Raw genomic sequence first — 18,814 nt, 5'->3', positions numbered from 1 at the left:
ATGTGGGGTTAAGGGCCTTGCTCAAGGGTCCTACAGCTGCAATGATCTTAATGTAGCTATACCGGGGCTTAAACCACCAACCTTCCAGGCCCCAGTCATGTACCTTAGCCACTAGGCTACAGGCTGCCCCAGGCGAAGACCTCTTCTTGCCTCCCACCCTGTTTACTGGGGCGTATGGGTCACATGGTGACAGCGTTCGCGGTAAACGTGCAGATGCGCTCGGCCCATCTCCCTGAGAACGCTGTCATCTCGCTTCCTGACATCAACAACAACAACGACGATGATGACAACAAGGAAGGGGGCGAGGGGAGAGCGAGGAACGACAACAAAACAAACACCTGCGTACCAGGCAGAGCAAACACACGGGCGAGGACAGAGCTTAGACGCGTCACGCGCTAACATGCTAACGTGCTAACTAAATTTTAATGAGCGTGTCAGCGCTGCTCCCGCGGGCCCGGCCCCGTCTCGTCTGTCATATTTTTAGGACGGGGGAGGGGGGGGGGGGGGGGGGGTTTGGGGACAGAAGGGCCCCCGCGTCACACCCGTCCCACACAGGACCCCCGTTCCTGTTCAGTCAGCCCTGTGACACCAGCGGGAGTGTGTGAGATCACACCTGGGCGCCGGCTCCCCCTCAGAGGAGGGGTTATGAGCAGACATGGCGCCCCCGGTGCCTGCGCTCTTCCAGATGCTGTTCCGTTGGTTGGTTTGTTGATTCTCCCGCAGTCTGTTGCTCCTGATGACGGGCGGGTTTGGCGTCGCGAGCCGCGCGCGTCTGTCACGCTTGGGAGGTCCCATCATGCATTGCTCCCCCCCCGCTCCAGCAGCCGTCTCCTCGGCTGCCGGTCCTGAGATCACACAGCCGAGCCGGCGCCGGGTTTGTCCTTTAGAACGAGGAGAATCAGAGACAGCCCCCCCCCCCCCCCCCATAGTCCAGTCACCCAGAAACAGTGTACAGTAGCACAGGATCTGTCATTTCATTCATTTAATTTCTGATGAGCAGGTCTTACTGGTTCACTCTCTAGTTCTATATTCAGGGAAGAAATGTGAGTTTTCCTTATGCAAAGGAATCATGTGGCAATTCATTAATGTAAAAAAATTGGATTTTCTTTTTTACCATGATTGTTATTTTCCCACACCCATCCAGTGCGGGTAATGGATGTATTTGGGGATAGTGGTGGTGGCTGGGTGTGGGTAATAGAGCAGTGATATTATACTTCCAGGCATGGTTGGGTTCTGGAGTACTGAGCTCCCTGCAGGCAGAGAGAGAGACAGTGCAGGTGAAATGGACGGGGGGGTAATCATGTCTTGCTTGTGGGTTTTTGGCTTCCACTCGAGCCTTTTTACACGTGGAGCAGCTGTTCATCTCTGCGCGTGTCTGGGTGTTTACCGTGCTGAGGAGATGTCTCTCAGCCCTTCTCCTCACAGCACAAAGTCTTAATAACACAGGACCGGGAAGATGTTGGTTGCCTGGTAGTAGAATTAATGGAATGTTTTTTTTCTAAATAATAAGTGTTCTAGAACATTTGCCTTCAATGACCAGTAGTGATTGTTACATCAGCATTGGAATGTGCAGTTAAGAACATTCTAATTGCATATTTGTGACATCACAGTTTAAAAGGTTAATGCATCCAGTGTTTTTATTTCTGGTCCTCCCTGGACCCAGCACGGAAGGAGTGCTCCGGTGCGTTGTTTTTGTAAATGCGTGAATATGTTCCCTAACCGTTCAGTAGGGTCTTTAGGGCAGAGCTAAAAAAAAGGAGGAAGGCGGGTATCTGTAAGGAAGAGGCTAATCTTGTTCCTCTTTATCGTTTTGAGTCAGTACTCATGAATCTAATTGCGGTTATCGATGGGCCCTGGCAGGTTTCCGTGACGACTGGTGTAAGCTCCAGAGGTATCCCAGCATGCCACTGCCCCGGGGCAAAGGGTGACAGAGTCCCGTCTCCATGACACCTGGAACCACCTCCCCTCCCCCTCTCCGCCCATAAACAGAGCCACCACCATTTCAGTCCAAATCTGCCCCCACCCCCCCCACCCCCCCATATCCCTATTAGCTCATATTAGAGGGAGAACACCTCCAGGACATTTTATATCTTATATCTTTTTACAATGATTGTGATTTTGCCATGGTATTCAACAATGCCCATGTTTACCTGAGAGACCAGAGATTTTAGCGTGTGTATAGTGGAGTGGCCTGAAGTTTTTGGTGAGGATCTTGTAGACGTGTGTGTCCCCCGTTTCACAGGCAGGACCTAACCCCCGCCCCCCCCGCCCTCACGCCCCTGTCAGGAGGAACCTCACCATCCCTCACCACACACTGCACAAATCACATCCTAACTCATGCACATTATCCACAGTACACTGAACCCTATCTGTAGATAACATATGGGACAGAGAATATGAGGGAGAGACAGCCCCCACGCCACCCTCCCCACTAATGGCACAGATATAGTACATAATTGGGCTGAAAAGTGCGGCAGGATTATTTTAATACTTTACAAACTGTGACGAGGAAGGAAAAGAAGCCAGACTTGTTCTGGGGCTGCTGAGCGGAGCTCGTGATTGGCCACGCGTGTCCTCAGGTGACGAGGAGAAGGAGGGAGGGGTGAGAGAGAAGTTTGGGCTGCCCCTCCGGTTCTGTTCTTCTGTTCTCCACCGAAAGATGAAGCGCTTCATGCCCTTAAAGACCCTGTGACAAGGGGGCGTCTTTTCCGGTTTGGCTAAGGCTAATACGGACAAAAAACTGGAACTAAGAGCTGGGGAAAGAACAAACGGAGGGCAATGTCTCTGTCTTTTAGTGAAGCATACAGTACACAGTACACATGCAGTATCTTTCTCCCTCCCTCTCTCCCATTCACTCTTTCTCTCCCTTTCCCCCCAAGACACACACTCACACACTCAGCTACGAGCCCTGTCTAAACTCTTTTGTCTCCCTCACCCGATTTATTTATTTGTTTATTTTTTTGAAACAATCTCAATTTATTCTGGTCCACAAGGTGCCCGGTTCTTTTCCCCCCGAAGGTGGCGGTGCCAGCCGTATCCTCCAGGATATGCTGGCCTCCTGGCACTTTGAGTGGATACACGTGATGGTGGTAAGTTCGGCCGGTGTGGTGCGGTGTCTCTGGCTCATTGTCCGTCCGTCCGTCCGTCCGTCCGTCCGTCCGGCCCAGTCTGTTGCATTCGCTCTTCTGCCCCCCCCCCCCCACTGTCACCTCCCGGTTGTGAGGATTGGCTGTATAACACCCCTACCCCCCCCCCCCCCACACCCCTGGCCCCCTCTCTAACTGGACCGCTCACTTCTCTCACGGTCAGTTACCTACCTCCCCCCCCTCCTCCTCTGAAAATGACCCGTCGAATAACAGGAGAGGCTTGTCCGCTGTCCCGTGGCCTAACCCTAACCCTAACGCACTGATGTCGCCAGCGTGTTCCCGCTGTAACGCTTTTAACCCGCCGCAGGCTTTTCCGCTCCCCGGCTCACTCAGCTGGGGTCATTTTCACAGCCCTGCTTCTGCCCCAGAGCAAGCCCCCGCTCCTCTCTCTGGGAGTCTGATGTGATGTCATCAGAGTCGCCATTTTCTTTTATCACTGTGCTGAATGGTTTAGAGATGGCAGGCCCGGAACGTTCTGTGCAGACTGATACATCTGCATTTCCAAAGTACAGAACAAAATGAAATATAGATGATTAGAAAGCAATTGTGTCATCCCTCTTTTAAAGAGCGTCATAATCATACATATGCAACAATTAGTGGATGTGTTTTTTAATTAATCAAGATTTTCAGGTCATTTGGTTTTGCAGTGGTCATTTTGTTTTGCAGCGGTTATATTGCAGTATTAGTATTTAAGGAATGCCACATACACTTGTTGCAAAGGTTGGCACAAATCGTCCAATGTCATTTTGAGCAGCTGAGCCAAAACCAAAAAAAAAACTAAAGAATCGTTGGTGACTTTTCTGTTAAAGAGGTGACCCAATTATGACTTTACACCCACACTGCAGACATTTTTAGACATGGCTTCACCCAGCGCTATCATCTACATACACCCCTCTGTAGTCACTTCAGCGTTTGGGATCACATGCGAACTTGGTAGATGACTTGATACAAATAAGTATGAGCATGTTGTTTGTTGTGCTTTCTTGTTTGTTTGTTTTTTTGGACGGCCTTGTTTTTCGGGAAGCGGAGGGGGGTGGAGGAGGAGGGGGCGGAGGACAGGAATCCAGGCCAGGGAAGGATGAGAGTAATTGGGCTCCATTCATCAGCCTGGACACTGGGGGAGCGACCCGGAGAGGACAGAGGAAGGAGAGGGAGAAAGAGAGATAGAGGGAGGGAGAGAGGGGGAGAAAAAGAGAGAGATAAGAGAGAGGTAGGAGAGAGAGAGGAGGAGAAAGAGAGGTAGAGTGAGAGAGAGGTGGAGAGAGGGAGGGAGAGAGAGGGAGAAAAAGAGAGAAGAGAGAGAGGGAGGAGAAGAGAGAAAGAGGGAGAGAGACAGAGAGGAGGAGAAAGAGAGGTAGAGCGAGAGAGCGGTGGAGAGAGAGAGGGGAGAGAGGGAGGGAGAGAGAGGAGGAAAGAGAGAGGTAGAGCGAGAGAGCGGTGGAGAGAGAGAGGGTTGAGAGCCAGGGAGCGTCTCGTGGTGATGAGGTCACAGGGAGGCTGGCTGCGACCTTCAGGCTGATGGAGTGGAGGGGCGGAGACCTGAGGGGTAATGGGTAATGGGCGGGGCGTGGCGGGGGCCTGGTTATGGGTACGTGGGTGCCCCAGCTGTTGTTTTTTCCCCAGCAGCTGTGGGGAGGAGAGGTCAAACCGAAAATAATCCTCACCCCCCTGTCACCGCAGAGGTGTTTACGGCACATTTCTTTATTCATTACCGCCCCACCACCCCCCCTCTTGGGAGGTCAACTGTATTTTTATTGAGAGTCACAATTTACAAAAATGAGGGAAGGGTATAACAAAACAAAAAAATGATTTAAGCAAACAAACTATGATGAAACAAAAGACACAACAAAGAGAAAAATACTGATTAAAAAAGCACAGAGCAGATTGATATTGGGACAGTCCTAGACAGAAACTAGATGAGTAATAATAATAATAATAAAATGTATGTGGTACTTTTTAACCGCGCATCAGTGGTGGAGCAGCGTTGTCCTGCAGAAGCTCCAGCTCTGGGGCGTTGGAGTCTGACATTCCCGGCGTCAGCGCCCCCGGTCCCCCTCCGCTGGAGTCGGAGCGCTTCCACGAGCTCCCAAAACTCCGGGGCCTTTTGTGTGGCGGTAAACAGCTTGACGAGGGGGAGGACGTGGGGAGAATGGCGGCTCGGAGTTAAACAGATATTTACGTGCGTGTGAAAAGACAGGAGGGAAGCGGAAGAAAAACGTGAGAGAGATGTATTCCCCATATTCGCTCAAGGATTACTTGTGAAATAAATAATTTATTAAAAACCCGGCTTCAAAACGAAACATCTGCTGCCTTCATGTAACTCTGGCGAGGAGCCAGGCGCGCAGGGCAACACTGTAGCCGTCTGTATAACACTGCAGCTGTCTGTAGTATAACGCTGTAGCCGTCTGTATAACGCTGCAGCTGTCTGTAGTATAACGCTGTAGCCGTCTGTATAACGCTGCAGCTGTCTGTAGTATAACGCTGTAGCCGTCTGTATAACGCTGCAGCTGTCTGTAGTATAACACTGCAGCCGTCTGTAGTATAACGCTGCAGCTGTCTGTAGTATAACGCTGTAGCCGTCTGTATAACACTGCAGCTGTCTGTAGTATAACACTGCAGCTGTCTGTAGTATAACGCTGTAGCCGTCTGTATAACACTGCAGCCGTCTGTAGTATAACGCTGCAGCCGTCTGTAGTTTAACGCTGCAGCTGTCTGTAGAATTACACTGCAGCCGTCTGTATAACGCTGCAGCCGTCTGTAGTATAATGGTGCAGCTGTCTGTAGTATTACACTGCAGCTGTCTGTATAACGCTGTAGCCGTCTGTAGTATAATGCTGCAGCTGTCTGTAGTATAACGCTGCAGCCGTCTGTATAATGCTGCAGCTGTCTGTAGTATAACGCTGTAGCCGTCTGTATAATGCTGCAGCTGTCTGTAGTATAACGCTGTAGCCATCTATAATGCTGCAGCTGTCTGTAGTATAACGCTGTAGCCGTCTGTATAATGCTGCAGCTGTCTGTAGTATAACTCTGCAGCCGTCTGTAGTATAACGCTGCAGCCGTCTGTAGTATAACGCTGTAGCCGTCTGTAGTATAACGCTGCAGCCGTCTGTAGTATAACGCTGCAGCCGTCTGTAGTATAACGCTGCAGCCGTCTGTAGTATAACGCTGTAGCCGTCTGTAGTATAACGCTGCAGCTGTCTGTAGTATAACGCTGCAGCTGTCTGTAGTACAACGCTGTAGCAGTCTGTATAACGCTGTAGCCGTCTGTAGTATAACGCTGTAGCCGTCTGTATAACGCTGTAGCAGTCTGTATAACGCTGTAGCCGTCTGTATCTGTGGCTGTTATTGTTTCCTAATGGAGAACGCTCCTCCACAGAGATCCGGGCCTCTGATCCCGTGGCTTAATGTGGGAAGGGAAATGTACGAACTTTAAGACTGCGGTTCACAGCACAGAAATATGTCCAGATTTCGGCCTACAGCCCCTGAGGGATTAAACCAGGAGAGGTTCTATTCCTGGGGTTTGTTTGTTTAGTCCATACGATTGTCTGGGACACTTTCCGTTGAGACGGTTATGAACCCGTCACAGCAGACGAAAAGTTATCCCTCTTTTTTTTCTGTTTTAAAGCCAAGTGACCCCGGTTTTTTGGGGATTCGTTTTTCGGGTTCCTTCCGTTTGTTTTGTTTTTTGACTCCTCCGTCTCCGCGCCGCCGCGTTCCGCGTCTTGGTTGCACGCGGGTGATTCCGCTCACGTTCTCCTCCCCCGATCTCTCCCCCGCCCGCGACAGCGTCTCATCCCGCGGAAGAGCCGTTTGTAGGATCTGTCTCGTTTGGTATCCGTGTTCCACTTTCCCGTGTTTGTCGGCGCCGCCGCCGAGCTGCCAAAGAGAACTCAATTATTCGTGAGGGGAGCGGGAGAGAGCGCGGGCGCCGGGTGACGGGCTGAGGAGGGCGTCTGAACCTCGCGTCCTGCAGGAGCGCCAGGCGGCGCGCGTCAAAATCGGGATCGTCGCTAACGAGAAACACCTCTGCTCTCCGCCGTATCGTCAGGGGAGTTTCGAAAAACGATGTTTGCCGTGTCTGGATGTTAATGTTCACACCTCTCGCGCGTACCTCCGTTTTAGGATCTGTCTCACTAATGTAATGTTCCTACAGGCAGCCGCTGAGTACCGTATGTAATTGTTGCCCTAGTTTCCCTTTTTCTGAAGTTTGCAAACTAACTCGCTCCCGCTCCAGTACTTACAAAACACACTTTTTAAAAAGTTAAACAAAACGACACAAAGTAGAATTATTTTTTCGGAGTTTCTTGTCTCAGAGTCAGGAACAGGACCGGGCGGGCTGTAACGTGATACCTCCCTGGAACTGCTCAGCAAGGAGCTTTGGCAAAAAAAGTTTAGCATTTTACTAAAATTTGCTTAGTATTAATGAAGTATCGTCTAATTTTAATTGTAGTGCACACATTTTGAAAGCATCCGTGCCCATTAAAGTAATTGGCTGTCATTTTGATATACTTTTGAGAAAGCCGTATACCTCAGATAAACATCCAATTTAAAATGAATAAATCGCTATTTTTTCCACCCTAAAACTCTTTCCAGCACGGTATTTTTATGTGTTGGACGGTCCAGTCGGACAGGATGTCTGAAGTTACAAAATAAAGAATGACCATTTCAGAGGCCCACTGGGGCCCTTGCAATAGCATCCATTTTATGTACGGGATTTTATGTGGCACTTCAGTTTTTGTGCGCGGCTCAAAAAACGACAGGTGCAACTTAAGCACAGCGGTAAACGGTTCCAAATGTTTTAAGCGAATTTCGCGAACGGAGAAATTAAGCGGCGTGGAGCACGTTACTGTGTCAGTACACGTAAAACTCAAAACAGTCACCGCTGCTTTATAAAACATCGCATTTATGATGTGTCTTACACAGTAGCAATGTCACATTCATGGAGCTGTGTGAATGTTTTACGAAGGACAATTAAAAAAGTTTGAAATAATTTTTGTCCTTAATTTTTTTCAAATCTGCTTATGACTCATGGTGGCAGGACAATGGAGGGGTGTGAATGTTTATTTTAAATATTGATTAAACTGAATTGTCACGCAGGCTGCAGTTGAAGCCACCAGGCTTTAGAAGGACTACTGTAAATCTGAAACGTTTGGTGTAGATTTGCGGATCCTTAGCGCGTTGGTGTAGCGTCTCTCTGCGGCTCCCGGCTCTTGTAGCGCGGAGCTGCTCTAAGCTGTTAAACACACGTGCACAAACAAAAGAGCTGTTGAGCATCGGGCTGACAGTGCATCACTCATCAAACCAACCCCCCCCGCCCCCCCCATTCCAATCAGCAGCCAACGGTACGGAGCCGACCGTAAAAAGCTGGAGTTAATTGACGTCAGAAAGTTTCCCCCGTCTCCTAAAATGGGGAGCTTTTTTTTTTTCTTTATCATAGCGGTGGCTTTCATGTACTTGGCTGTGCTGAATCTGATTTATTCTGTGTACAAAACTGTGTGGCACCTTTGAGTGCACTGTTGCTTTGTTTTGTTGCAGACGCTGCTGTTGAATTGGACTAAACTACCTTTTTAGAGTTAGAAGTGTTCCAGGTTCCCTGGTAATGGGTTTTCCTTTGTACACAGCCTGGGAAGATAGTGTCTGAAGCTTGTTTGATTGGCCCCTTGGGCTGCAGAGGTATCCAGTTGTGGCGCACATTGATGATGTCATAATGACTGGGCATCTGCCCCATGGTCCTGAAATTCTACATTTAATTTGAACAAAAGATGTTGTTTTTCCCTTTCAGAAAACATACAAGATTGTACTTGTTCATTCTGCTTTTATTTTCGAGCAAATGCCTGCGTAAGTTATCATTTTTCCTTGATTGTGATGTGTGCTATGGCCCATCTGTTGGGATGACAGCCTACTTTTTCCTGGCATCAACAGGTAGCTGCTGTTTCAGCACCACCCTGTGTAACATAAATAGCCCTCCCCTGAGTAGCACATACCGCTGGGGGAATTTACTGCTTTACCACTGAATTTACCTACAGTCAGTCCGCTAAGTGGCTTTATGGGTTCTTAGTGCCCTATGAACCACTTTTTTGATTCACTGACCAGAGTAGCCTTCTGTAGTTCAGTGTACCTGAGACAGGTCTCTGGCGATAGCCTATAAGACCACTGATGCACCTCTACACAGCTAATGAAGAAACCAACAAGTGATGCATCAAAACTTTGAGCTTGGCGATCGCAGCAACGTTTTAAAGAACTTCGCGCGGACAGTGAGGGTAATGTAGAAGAATGTGGAATGGCTGAAATGGATGTTGACTTTATTTAATCCATCAACAATGACCTTTTGTCAGGGAAATCATGTTATAGCCTCTGTCCCCTCCGCTTCTCTGAAACGCAATTACTCACCAAGCTCCTTGTGTCACTTCTGTGCCAGGAACTGTGACTCCTTCCACAGTTACTGGAAACGGAGTCATCATTTTACCATCATTTAAAGTTTTCTTTCATGTATTTATTGAAAGTACTGTAAATTCCTGGCATCTGTGTGTACTGGTGCGGCTTTGTTCAGCTCTGTGTTTTTGGGAGACGGGAGGGGGTGAGGGGTTTGGGAGGTGGGGTTGGTGGGGCTTCAGGGTGTGAGGGCAGTCAGGGAATTTGCCCCCCCCCCCCCCCGCCACACACTCCTGTTTCTGTGTGTGTGTGTGTGTGTGTGTGTACGTGTGTGTGTGTGTATGTGCGTGTGTGTGTGTGTATGTGTGTGTGTGCGTGTGCGTGCGACACCCCGGCTGGAATTAAACCACAGTTTTAATTAACCTCTCCAGTGCTCCAGCTCAGAGACCGCGGTCGTCTCGCTGACAGCCCTACTCGCTCTCCTCCATTCATTATGGATAAATCTCTAATGATGTACTTGTGGAAAATTAATAGAAGGATTAATTTTTAAAAAGTTTTTTCCCTTTTTAAAAGTCTGCAGGAGGGAGAGTTGTTTAGCTTCTGAAACTTTTGCGGCGTCGACCCTGAAGCGTTGCACGCGGCTCACGCTCCGGTATCTCGCCATCTTCCCCCTCCCACTCAGGGTCGCACAGATACCATCGCCAGAGCGCAGGAAGATGCTCCAGACAGATCAGTCAATGGAGGAGGAGTGCGGGCGGGCCTCCACTGTGGCTGGATAAATTATGATTTGATTTAATCTCCGGTTTTTTCCCCCCTAGTTTTGTGTCCTTTTGTTCCAGTCACCTTTGCTTGCGGAAAGATCAAAGACGGGTTTTAGTCGTGAGAAGTGGAGCGCGGTGCAGGGTGAGAATTATCCCAGGGGGGGTCGGGCTGGCCTGTTCTGGCCCCCAGGTTTGGTGTAATTGAAGTGTGCCCCCCTCCCACCTCCAACTGCCCCCCGTTTCCCTTCATATCCCCCAACCTGCCCACACTCGCCCCACTGCTGGGCCACAAACAAAGCCCTCGCCCCACATACACACATACACACACACACACACACTCACACACACACACACACTCACACACACACACACACACACTCACACACACACATGCACGCACACACACACACACACACACACAGACACGCACACATGCACGCACACACACACACGCACACATACACACACACACACACACACAGTCACTCACACACACACACACACTCACAGACACACACACAGACATTCACACACACACTCATAGACACACACACACACACGCAGTAACGGCTCATTATGTGTCTGGGGTCCCGTGGCCGTGGTGAATACGGAGTTCCTGGTGTGGTGATGGTGAAGTGTAAATGGTCTGACGGCGGGGTTTGGCCACGGCGGGGTTTGGCCACGGTGATCTGCCTCCACTTGCCTCCCTGGCGGCCGGCGGCCTTAGCGGTAAAGAGAGCGGGATTATGGGAGCGCGCCGGGCGTAGGGATTAAGCCCCGCCCCCCGCCTGCGCTGTTTAATTACATCATCATTGTGTGACCGTGACTCCTCTCAGAAGAGTCCTGCATGCGACAAAAGCCCTGTCGTACGCCATCAAACGGCACACGGACTGCGCTGTAGGACCGACACGTTCATAATGACCCTGTCCCAGTAGCTGTGGTCGAAACGTTCGTTCAAGGACAAACGTGCCAAGACAGTGGTGCCACGGAGGGCCATGTGTATGCTGGGTTTTATTCTAGCCTGTGTTATTTCTGCCGTCTAAATAACAACTGTTGCTTATATTCTGTGCTTTAATGCAGTTAAATGCATATTTCTGAATTAGTAATTGGGATCAGTTAAGGTAGCGTTAATTGGTTGGAATGAGAACCAGCATACACACACGGCTATCTGTGGCAACAAGTTTCACACCACTAAACACTATGGTGTGTCCGACATGAAAAGACTCTCTCCTCCACATTATGAGAATTGATCAGTATTCCTGTTGTTTATTTTGCAGTAGGGCACACTCAGTAAAATGGTAGCCTATCAAACAGGCTAGCAGAATAAGGGAAGACACAGCTGTGGTGCTGAATCCCTGCCTGTTTTGGTTAATCTTTGCCATCTCTGGCCTCCGTGGAACTACAGGAAATAAAATAAATGCTGTATTATATCTTGGTATAGATTGTATTGTAGATTTTCTCTGCAGATGCCTTTGTCCAGAGTGACAAAGGCATATTTGAAAAATGATGCCGCTATTCAACTAGTTATTTACTGAAGACTTCTGCTGCCCTTTGTTCAAGGGTACTGCAAAACAGCAGTGCCCCAGCTCAGATTCAAACCCTCTGATTCAACACTAGCCCAGTGTCAGTTCACTATCACGACATCAAGGATATCCAAATCCGGTCCTGGATTTCTTTACTCTTTACTCCCAGGTCTGTGACTGATTGGCCGGACTGTCCTCACACCTGACTCCCAGGTAAAGGGAGGGTGGAAAATCAGCAGTTCTTGACCCTTGAGGACCGTGATTGGAGGAACAGAGCCCTACATTAATGTGAGAGTGCGCAAAGCTTATTTCCGAGGCTGAACCTGGCATCTGACTGAAGTAATAAGGCTGATATTCGGTAGACGCTGTGCCTCTTCAGGGCTTGGCTTGAGACCCGCTCTATTCTGTACATTTCCGGTTCTGTAGAATAACAGAGGGACACCTCTGTGTGATCTGCCTGGGTGGGGTCGTTTGGCTGACCCTGCAGCCGGTCACTCTTCTGGACACTGGGTGGGTGGGGGGGGGGACAGAAAAATAAGCTTCCCCTTCCGCCCGTATTATTGCAGCCTCCTGCCTGCTTATGACGCTCTCTTCAGAACTTCTCAGAACACCTCAGAACCCCTCAGAACACCTCAGAATGCTTCAGAGCCCCCCAGAACGCTTCAGAACCCCTCGGAACACCTCACAATGCTTCAGAACCCTCAGAATGCTTCAGAATGCTTCAGAGCCCCCCAGAATGCTTCAGAATGCTTCAGAATGCTTCAGAGCCCCTCAGAACGCTTCAGAAAGCCTCAAAACACCTGAGAACACCTCAGAATGCTTCAGAACACAGAACCCTCAGAACACAGGAAGTGGGAGTCCACCCATGGTACGAAGGGCATGTGGCAATGGTTTAGATTTCGCTGACCCCTGACCCTGCTCTTCAACCCCTCCCCCCTCCCCCACCACATCCCAATCCTTTTCTCATTCTGCCCCTCCATCAAACCCCCCCAACCTTCTCTCTGAGCCTGTTCAAAAACAGCCCGGCACATGTACGCAGACCTCATGTTTTAATCAATAATATAAAACAGATGGGGTGGGTGGGGGGGTCAGTGAGTCTTGTAAAATATTTGCAAGGAAAAATAACCCTAGGACACTATGTCTAATTATATCTGTTTGTCTTGCGCTGTGTCAGGGAGGGCATGTGGCTTCAGTGGCCGTGCTGGAATTCATTTCTCAAACATCTGATTGTACGCTGAGGGAGGGGGGGCGAGGGTGTGTGTGTGTGTGTGTGTGTGTGTGGTGGGGTTATGCCTTGTCAGAGGTCTGAGGAGACAGGGAGAGGGATCGGATCTGAGTTCATTTCGATTGTCTATCTGTATCAGGTTCCTCTTTAAAACCAAAAGGTATTATTCACCTTTAAAAAGCAGGTACCTTCCTGCAGTGTGACATCCCACACTGAGCTCTGTGCAGGGGTTCATAGAAAACATTCAGCAGTCTTCCCACCAGGGATGTATTTGTTTCTGAAGTATAACCTATTAGAGATTTTTCTTTCGTGTTGTTAACTTTGCAGTTAGATTAGAGATAAAGTTCAAAGTGATTCATTGTAAGAGTTAGACTTTTGAAGCCGCACACAGCTCAGTGCTGCCATGCTAACTCTGTTCGCAGAGGATTCTGGGAAACTATCAGGTGAAGCCGTGTTCCGTGGCAGTGTAGAATGTTTAAAAACAGAAAGCTTTTGCTTTTAGCTTTTCGAGTGAGGAGGGAACACCACATTGTGCTCCCAGGTACAGGTACCTATTCTTCCCCTCTTGAGGTAACATTCACCTTGAACCTAACAACTGAAGGCTGAATCTACTACTCGTCCTCATGTTTCTTTAAAATGGTGTTTATGGGGTTGACTTGGGAGTCACAAACACACAACACTTTTTGGAGAGTTTGCAAAGTAGTCCTTCAGATTAAGCACAAGATGTCAGAGTTTTTTTTTGGGCTTAATTCACAGTGAACAGATTGGACCTTGCACTCGTTAAACTTACTACTTCATTCAGAGAGACCTGAGCGTCAAGAACAACGGCCATTTGACACCTTCGGGTTGAGACAACGGATGGCCAACGTGAAGCTGTACCGTCATCTTCATGACTGAATGGGTTTGTGGTGTTCACACAGGAGGGCCTCAGATGGCATAAGGAGGAATGACGAAGAGGGTTCAAATGTCTGCTGCTTCTAAACCTAACCAGGCCCTCCCCCCCCCCCTTCCCTAATGTGTTTAACCCAACCTAATGTTGAGCTGATGTTAGCCGCTGTTCCTGTCCCCACGTCTCGCTCTGTGCCCTGTCCACTAACATTTCATCGGTCTCGACACACTCCTGTTTGTCTGTGTGTCCTGCTCTTGTGGTGAGTACGTGTTCCACTGACTGCAGCCTCGTCTGCTGGTCTTGTTTTCAACTGCCCAAACTCAAAACAGACCGGTTGTGATGTTTTGTATGAAAATGATGATGAGTGTGGAGATCATTCCAGTGACAGCTTGATAGTGTAACAGTGTAAAGAGTGTCCTTGGTTTTTGGTTTGGGGGTAGGTGGGGTCAAATGGTCATATTTTCCTCATATTTTCTCTTATTTTCTCTCCCTTCTCTATCTTTCCCATTCTCTCCCTCCCTCCCTCTCTCCTCCCTCTGTCTCAGGACTCGGAGAGAAAGGGCTTCATGAACAAGCTGTACGCCATCCAGGACGTGTGCATCAGTGTACAGAACGCGCTGGATGAGGTGGCCTCCTATGGAGAGAGGATAAAGAAGTGAGTCAGGAGCTCTTTCGTTGACCCCGCCCGTGCCCGCCCTCGTCACCACACCCCAGGGCCGTGACTCTGCCAGCCTACAGCACTACGTCACGTCACAAGAGCCACGCCCGCATCACACTGCTCTCACACTGTCTCACACGTCACCGAACCACCACATTTATCAACACGCCAGTTCCCACTGAGCAAAAGAAAGAATTTCCACATCTAGATGGGTGGAAATGTGGGTCGAGAGACGTTTTGACATGAATGAACAAGGTTAACCCTGATATAGCTCAGGTTTTACCTGGATATAACCTTGCCATGTCCTAATCTTTTACTTTTCAACCAAATATAAATGACTTGACGTTGCAACCTTGACATTCAGCCTGCTCCTGAATCAGACCTGAAGATGAACTTATAAAGGCTTATAAAGCACTGGAAATCATCTGCAATTACGTGCATACGTTATTATAGCTCCTGGAATTTCAAGTTCATCTACTGCAGGTCATGTCTGTCAGAGATTCTGAGACGATTACATTAAAAATAGGAACATGTCAAAATTGCTTTTCAGCTGTAGCCCGCCGTTTGATCTACGCAGATTGTTATTAATAAGTGTGTTACACTTTCTCCTTGGTAATCCTGGTAAACCAGAACTGGGTCAAATACAAAATTATTTTGGATTCATATACTTTTCTGAGCTTGATTAGTCTTGCCTGGTGCAATTGAGCCAAACAAGAGGGCCAGAAGGCTGGGTTGGCACTTTAGACCGGAAAAGCTCAGTAAAGCGTAGAAAGAGTAGAATTATGTATTACGTACTGGTACACTGTAGCAGCCCTGGGACTGACCTTGAAGGCAGGGGTTTATTTTAAGATGGCCGCCGCGGGCCTCTCTGAGGAGGGAGCTGCTCCAGGAGGATTGTGGGGTGGCTGAAGGGCAGCCAGTGAGCGGAGTCCCGTGGTGCGGGAGGACTCCCGCTCTGCACAGACGTGCCCCGATCATGCATGTTCGGACACGGTCCCAATATGCCAAGCATGTCCCGTACCCCGGCACGGTCGCCTGCTAGGATAGCAGGGGGTCAGATGCCTGGGGGGCCCGGGACCTAGAGACGACCCCCTCCCCCCAACACCGCTGTCCCCTGTCCGTCTCTCTACAGCACTTTTAATTGGACCGTGCCTTTCCTGATCCCTCCCCCTTCTCCTGTCCGTCTCTCTACAGCACTTTTAATTGGACCGTGCCTTTCCTGATCCCTCCCCCTTGCCCTGTCCGTCTCTCTACAGCACTTTTAATTGGACTGTGCCTTTCCTGAGCTGGCTGGCCATCGTGGCTCTGTGTGTGGCTACCGTGGTCATCTACTTCATCCCCCTCAGATACATCGTGCTGGCCTGGGGTGAGTCTGGAGGAGAATTACTCTGTCTCTGTCTCCCTGTATCTGTATCTACTGTATCTGCCACTCTGTCCCTCCCTGTCTCACTGTCTCTAGATAGATATACCGTACTGTAAATGTGCTGTAGATAGTTACAGTAAGATACATGGAGGGATGGATTGATAGGTGGATAGATAGATGGATATTGCAGTCGTTATAGAGCTCATGAACTAAAACAAAGCAGTACAACAGTACTGGAGTGATAGCCACCACACAGCTGTGTGTATGAGTGTGTGTGTGTTTGTGTGTGTGTGTGTGTGCGTGTGTGTGTGTGTGTATGTATGTGCGGGCCTGTGCATGTGAGTGTGTATACTTCTGTCTGAGTGTGTGTGTGAGTGAAATGGTAATTGGTACTGCAGGACAGAGACATGACTACATGGGTGTTTTGAGCAAGGCCTTTGATGGTGGCAGAGCCCTGTGATCCCCATGTGAACAGCTGTACCCCCCCCCCGCAGGTGTGAATAAATTCACCAAGAAGCTGCGCGACCCCTACACGATCGATAACAACGAGCTGCTCGACTTCCTCTCCAGGGTCCCCTCAGATGTCCAAATGGTAGGCACTCTCGCTCTCCCCCCCCCTTCGCTCTTAACGCACTCCCACCAGCAGCTCTCGCTCTCTCTCCCCATCCCCTGAACACACCGCCGCCCGAAACGCAATGTGCCCAAGATGGGTCCTGTGGGGTACTATTACAGTCGCAATCCACACCTCCGCCATTTTACACGTTAGTGGCGGCAGTAACGGCCCGTGACAGGCACACTCACCCACACACCTCGCCTGTGTGGCAGAAGAAGCTCTTTACGACGGAACAATTACCTTTTGTACAGTGAGCCCACACGCACGTTAGTTAGCTCCGTTAGATATTTCTTCTGTTTCGTTTTCATACTCATCGCCCGTTGGAAATTAGCTTTAGCTACACATCAGGCACTTGTTAATTACGAACGCGCCAATATTTAATTGTATTTATTTTTCCTCTACAAATAAACCGACATAAAGCGGAAATTAATACGAATAAGCAAATTAATCATTCCTCGTGCATTTTGCTCTAATACTTTTCTTCAATTTCCTTGATCATCACCATTATCTTTTATTTTCCCTTGGGCATTTTCCGTAATGTAAAGGCTGCGATTTAATGAAACATTTCCCCCCCCCGTGTTATTTGCTTTTCCCGACCAGCCTTCTGCTGAATTGCAAATTGAATTGTAAACAGAGGCGAGTCACAGATGCTAATTGTATGACTGAAGCATTAAGAATGGGCAGAAAGTGTTAATTGGGGTGTGCCGTAGTTAGTGCGGTGTGTGCACAGAGTCCTGGCCTGTTCTGCAGCTGTTACGTGAACTGCCTGTATTTCTCTTTAGGTAGTTTGGGTCTTTAGTCTTTAAGTACATTTACAAGCCCCCGTTTTAACTGTGTGCTTTTGTATGAGCGCCGATTTATCGGTACCTGTCAAAGTTTTTCAATAAAGCCGTGTTGTTTTTTTTAGCTTACAAATATACTGTACATGTCCGCGGAGTGTAACAGAAGAGTTTTACTGCGTCTTAAACTACAGCCGGCTTTTAATGTGTTTATCGTCCGTGCAGTAGAAGTCGACGCTCAAGGCGGAATGATTATGATTGAACATAAACAGTAAACGACCTCAGCAGCCTATGGTTTATGTAAGGTTTGTGTCCGTGGCACTTGAAAGGTTAACCGCAGGACCAGCCTGTTCACCGCTGCAGATTTCAGTACGGAATGGGGCTTTGGTTTAAGCCCAGTTTGCAGTAATAAATAGTCCTGGCCGATTAAGCCCCCCGTGCCCCCTCTGTTGCCGAGCGACACGGGGTTTTAATTCGGCAGAGATGCCCTGCCACACCAGCGAGGCTCACGCTCGCCTTTGATCAGCCGTTGCCCGGCAACACTTTGATCTTTACAGGACCATAATCCTGTGGCTTCTGCAGCTCCCGCTGGGTTTTTTTACACGCCTGTTTCTACGGCGACAGGTCGCCCGCTCCCAGCGACACGAGGGGGAGGGGCCCTGCCTCTCGCACCTGGATCCGGCCGGACCGGCAGGTAGGGGGTTTTATGAGCCCTTAACGAGGGGGGAGGGGTCCAGTCGCTGCCGGCTAATCGGGGTCCAGGGGTGGGGCAGGGCATCCCTGAGATTCCCCCCTCCATCAACAAATGGTAAATGGACAGCATTTATATCCAAATAAATGTTTTATCCAAAGTGCTTCTCATTCACCCATTCGCTCACACAGCAGGGTGAAAAGCACCAATCAGCTCATTGGGAGAGATTGGTGGTTATCTCTTGTTCAGAGATACTTCACCACAGGGCGGGCAGGGCAGGGGATAAACCCGACAGCCAGACAACTGTTCTTACCTCCTGCTAACATCGGCAACAGTGTCCAAAACAGGCTCCTAACTACTGTGTCCTCAAAACATGTACTGTCTGTTCAACATACTGCCTACTGTTCAGTGCGCGTATGTGATGTGCTCCTGAATATACACCATGAGTACACTAGAGGAGAAAGTTGTTTAGTAGGTGTGTGTGTGTGTGTGAGCAGTGGTAGCGTAACATAGTGCTTTGGGGACTGGGCTAAACTAATGTGTTTAGTGTATGTGTTTGTGAATTTATAGTAATTGAGCAGTGTGGTTGTGGTCTGGGGTGAATGAGGTTAAAAGCTGGGCGGGGCCTGATGATTGACAGGTGCAGGCTGGCTGTGAGCAGTGACCTGTGGGCCCCTGTTGGCCCCCCCTCTCCAGGTCAGGCCTCAGCATCGCGGGGGTTTGTAAACGACAGCGCTACACTGCGCTGCTGCAGTAGAGCTCAGCCCTTGATTGAAAAGAACCCGCACATCGAA

At 49.2% G+C, this 18,814-nt stretch overlaps 1 protein-coding gene across 10 annotated transcripts in view; it reads left to right on the top strand.

Annotated features, from left to right (window-relative positions):
- LOC133140343 (multiple C2 and transmembrane domain-containing protein 1-like) overlaps positions 1 to 18,814 on the top strand; it is a 171,698-nt gene that overhangs the window by 148,444 nt on the left and 4,440 nt on the right. For 6 of the 10 annotated variants that reach the window (XM_061260221.1, XM_061260220.1, XM_061260219.1 and 3 more), the window contains 4 exons: positions 2,994 to 3,089; positions 14,462 to 14,571; positions 15,831 to 15,940; positions 16,432 to 16,529. In XM_061260221.1, coding sequence (XP_061116205.1) covers positions 2,994 to 3,089; positions 14,462 to 14,571; positions 15,831 to 15,940; positions 16,432 to 16,529 — 414 coding nt within the window. Of the gene's footprint in view, positions 1 to 2,993; positions 3,090 to 14,461; positions 14,572 to 15,706; positions 15,736 to 15,830; positions 15,941 to 16,431; positions 16,530 to 18,814 lie in introns of those variants that run through there. The other 4 variants (XM_061260227.1, XM_061260223.1, XM_061260222.1 and 1 more) reach the window with 2 other exon arrangements.

This window comes from Conger conger, chromosome 11 (assembly GCF_963514075.1).
Source record: "Conger conger chromosome 11, fConCon1.1, whole genome shotgun sequence".
Classification (NCBI taxonomy): Eukaryota; Metazoa; Chordata; class Actinopteri; order Anguilliformes; family Congridae; genus Conger; species Conger conger.
The sequence above is the reverse complement of the archived record's forward strand: the minus strand, read 5'-3'. Positions and strand labels throughout refer to the sequence as shown.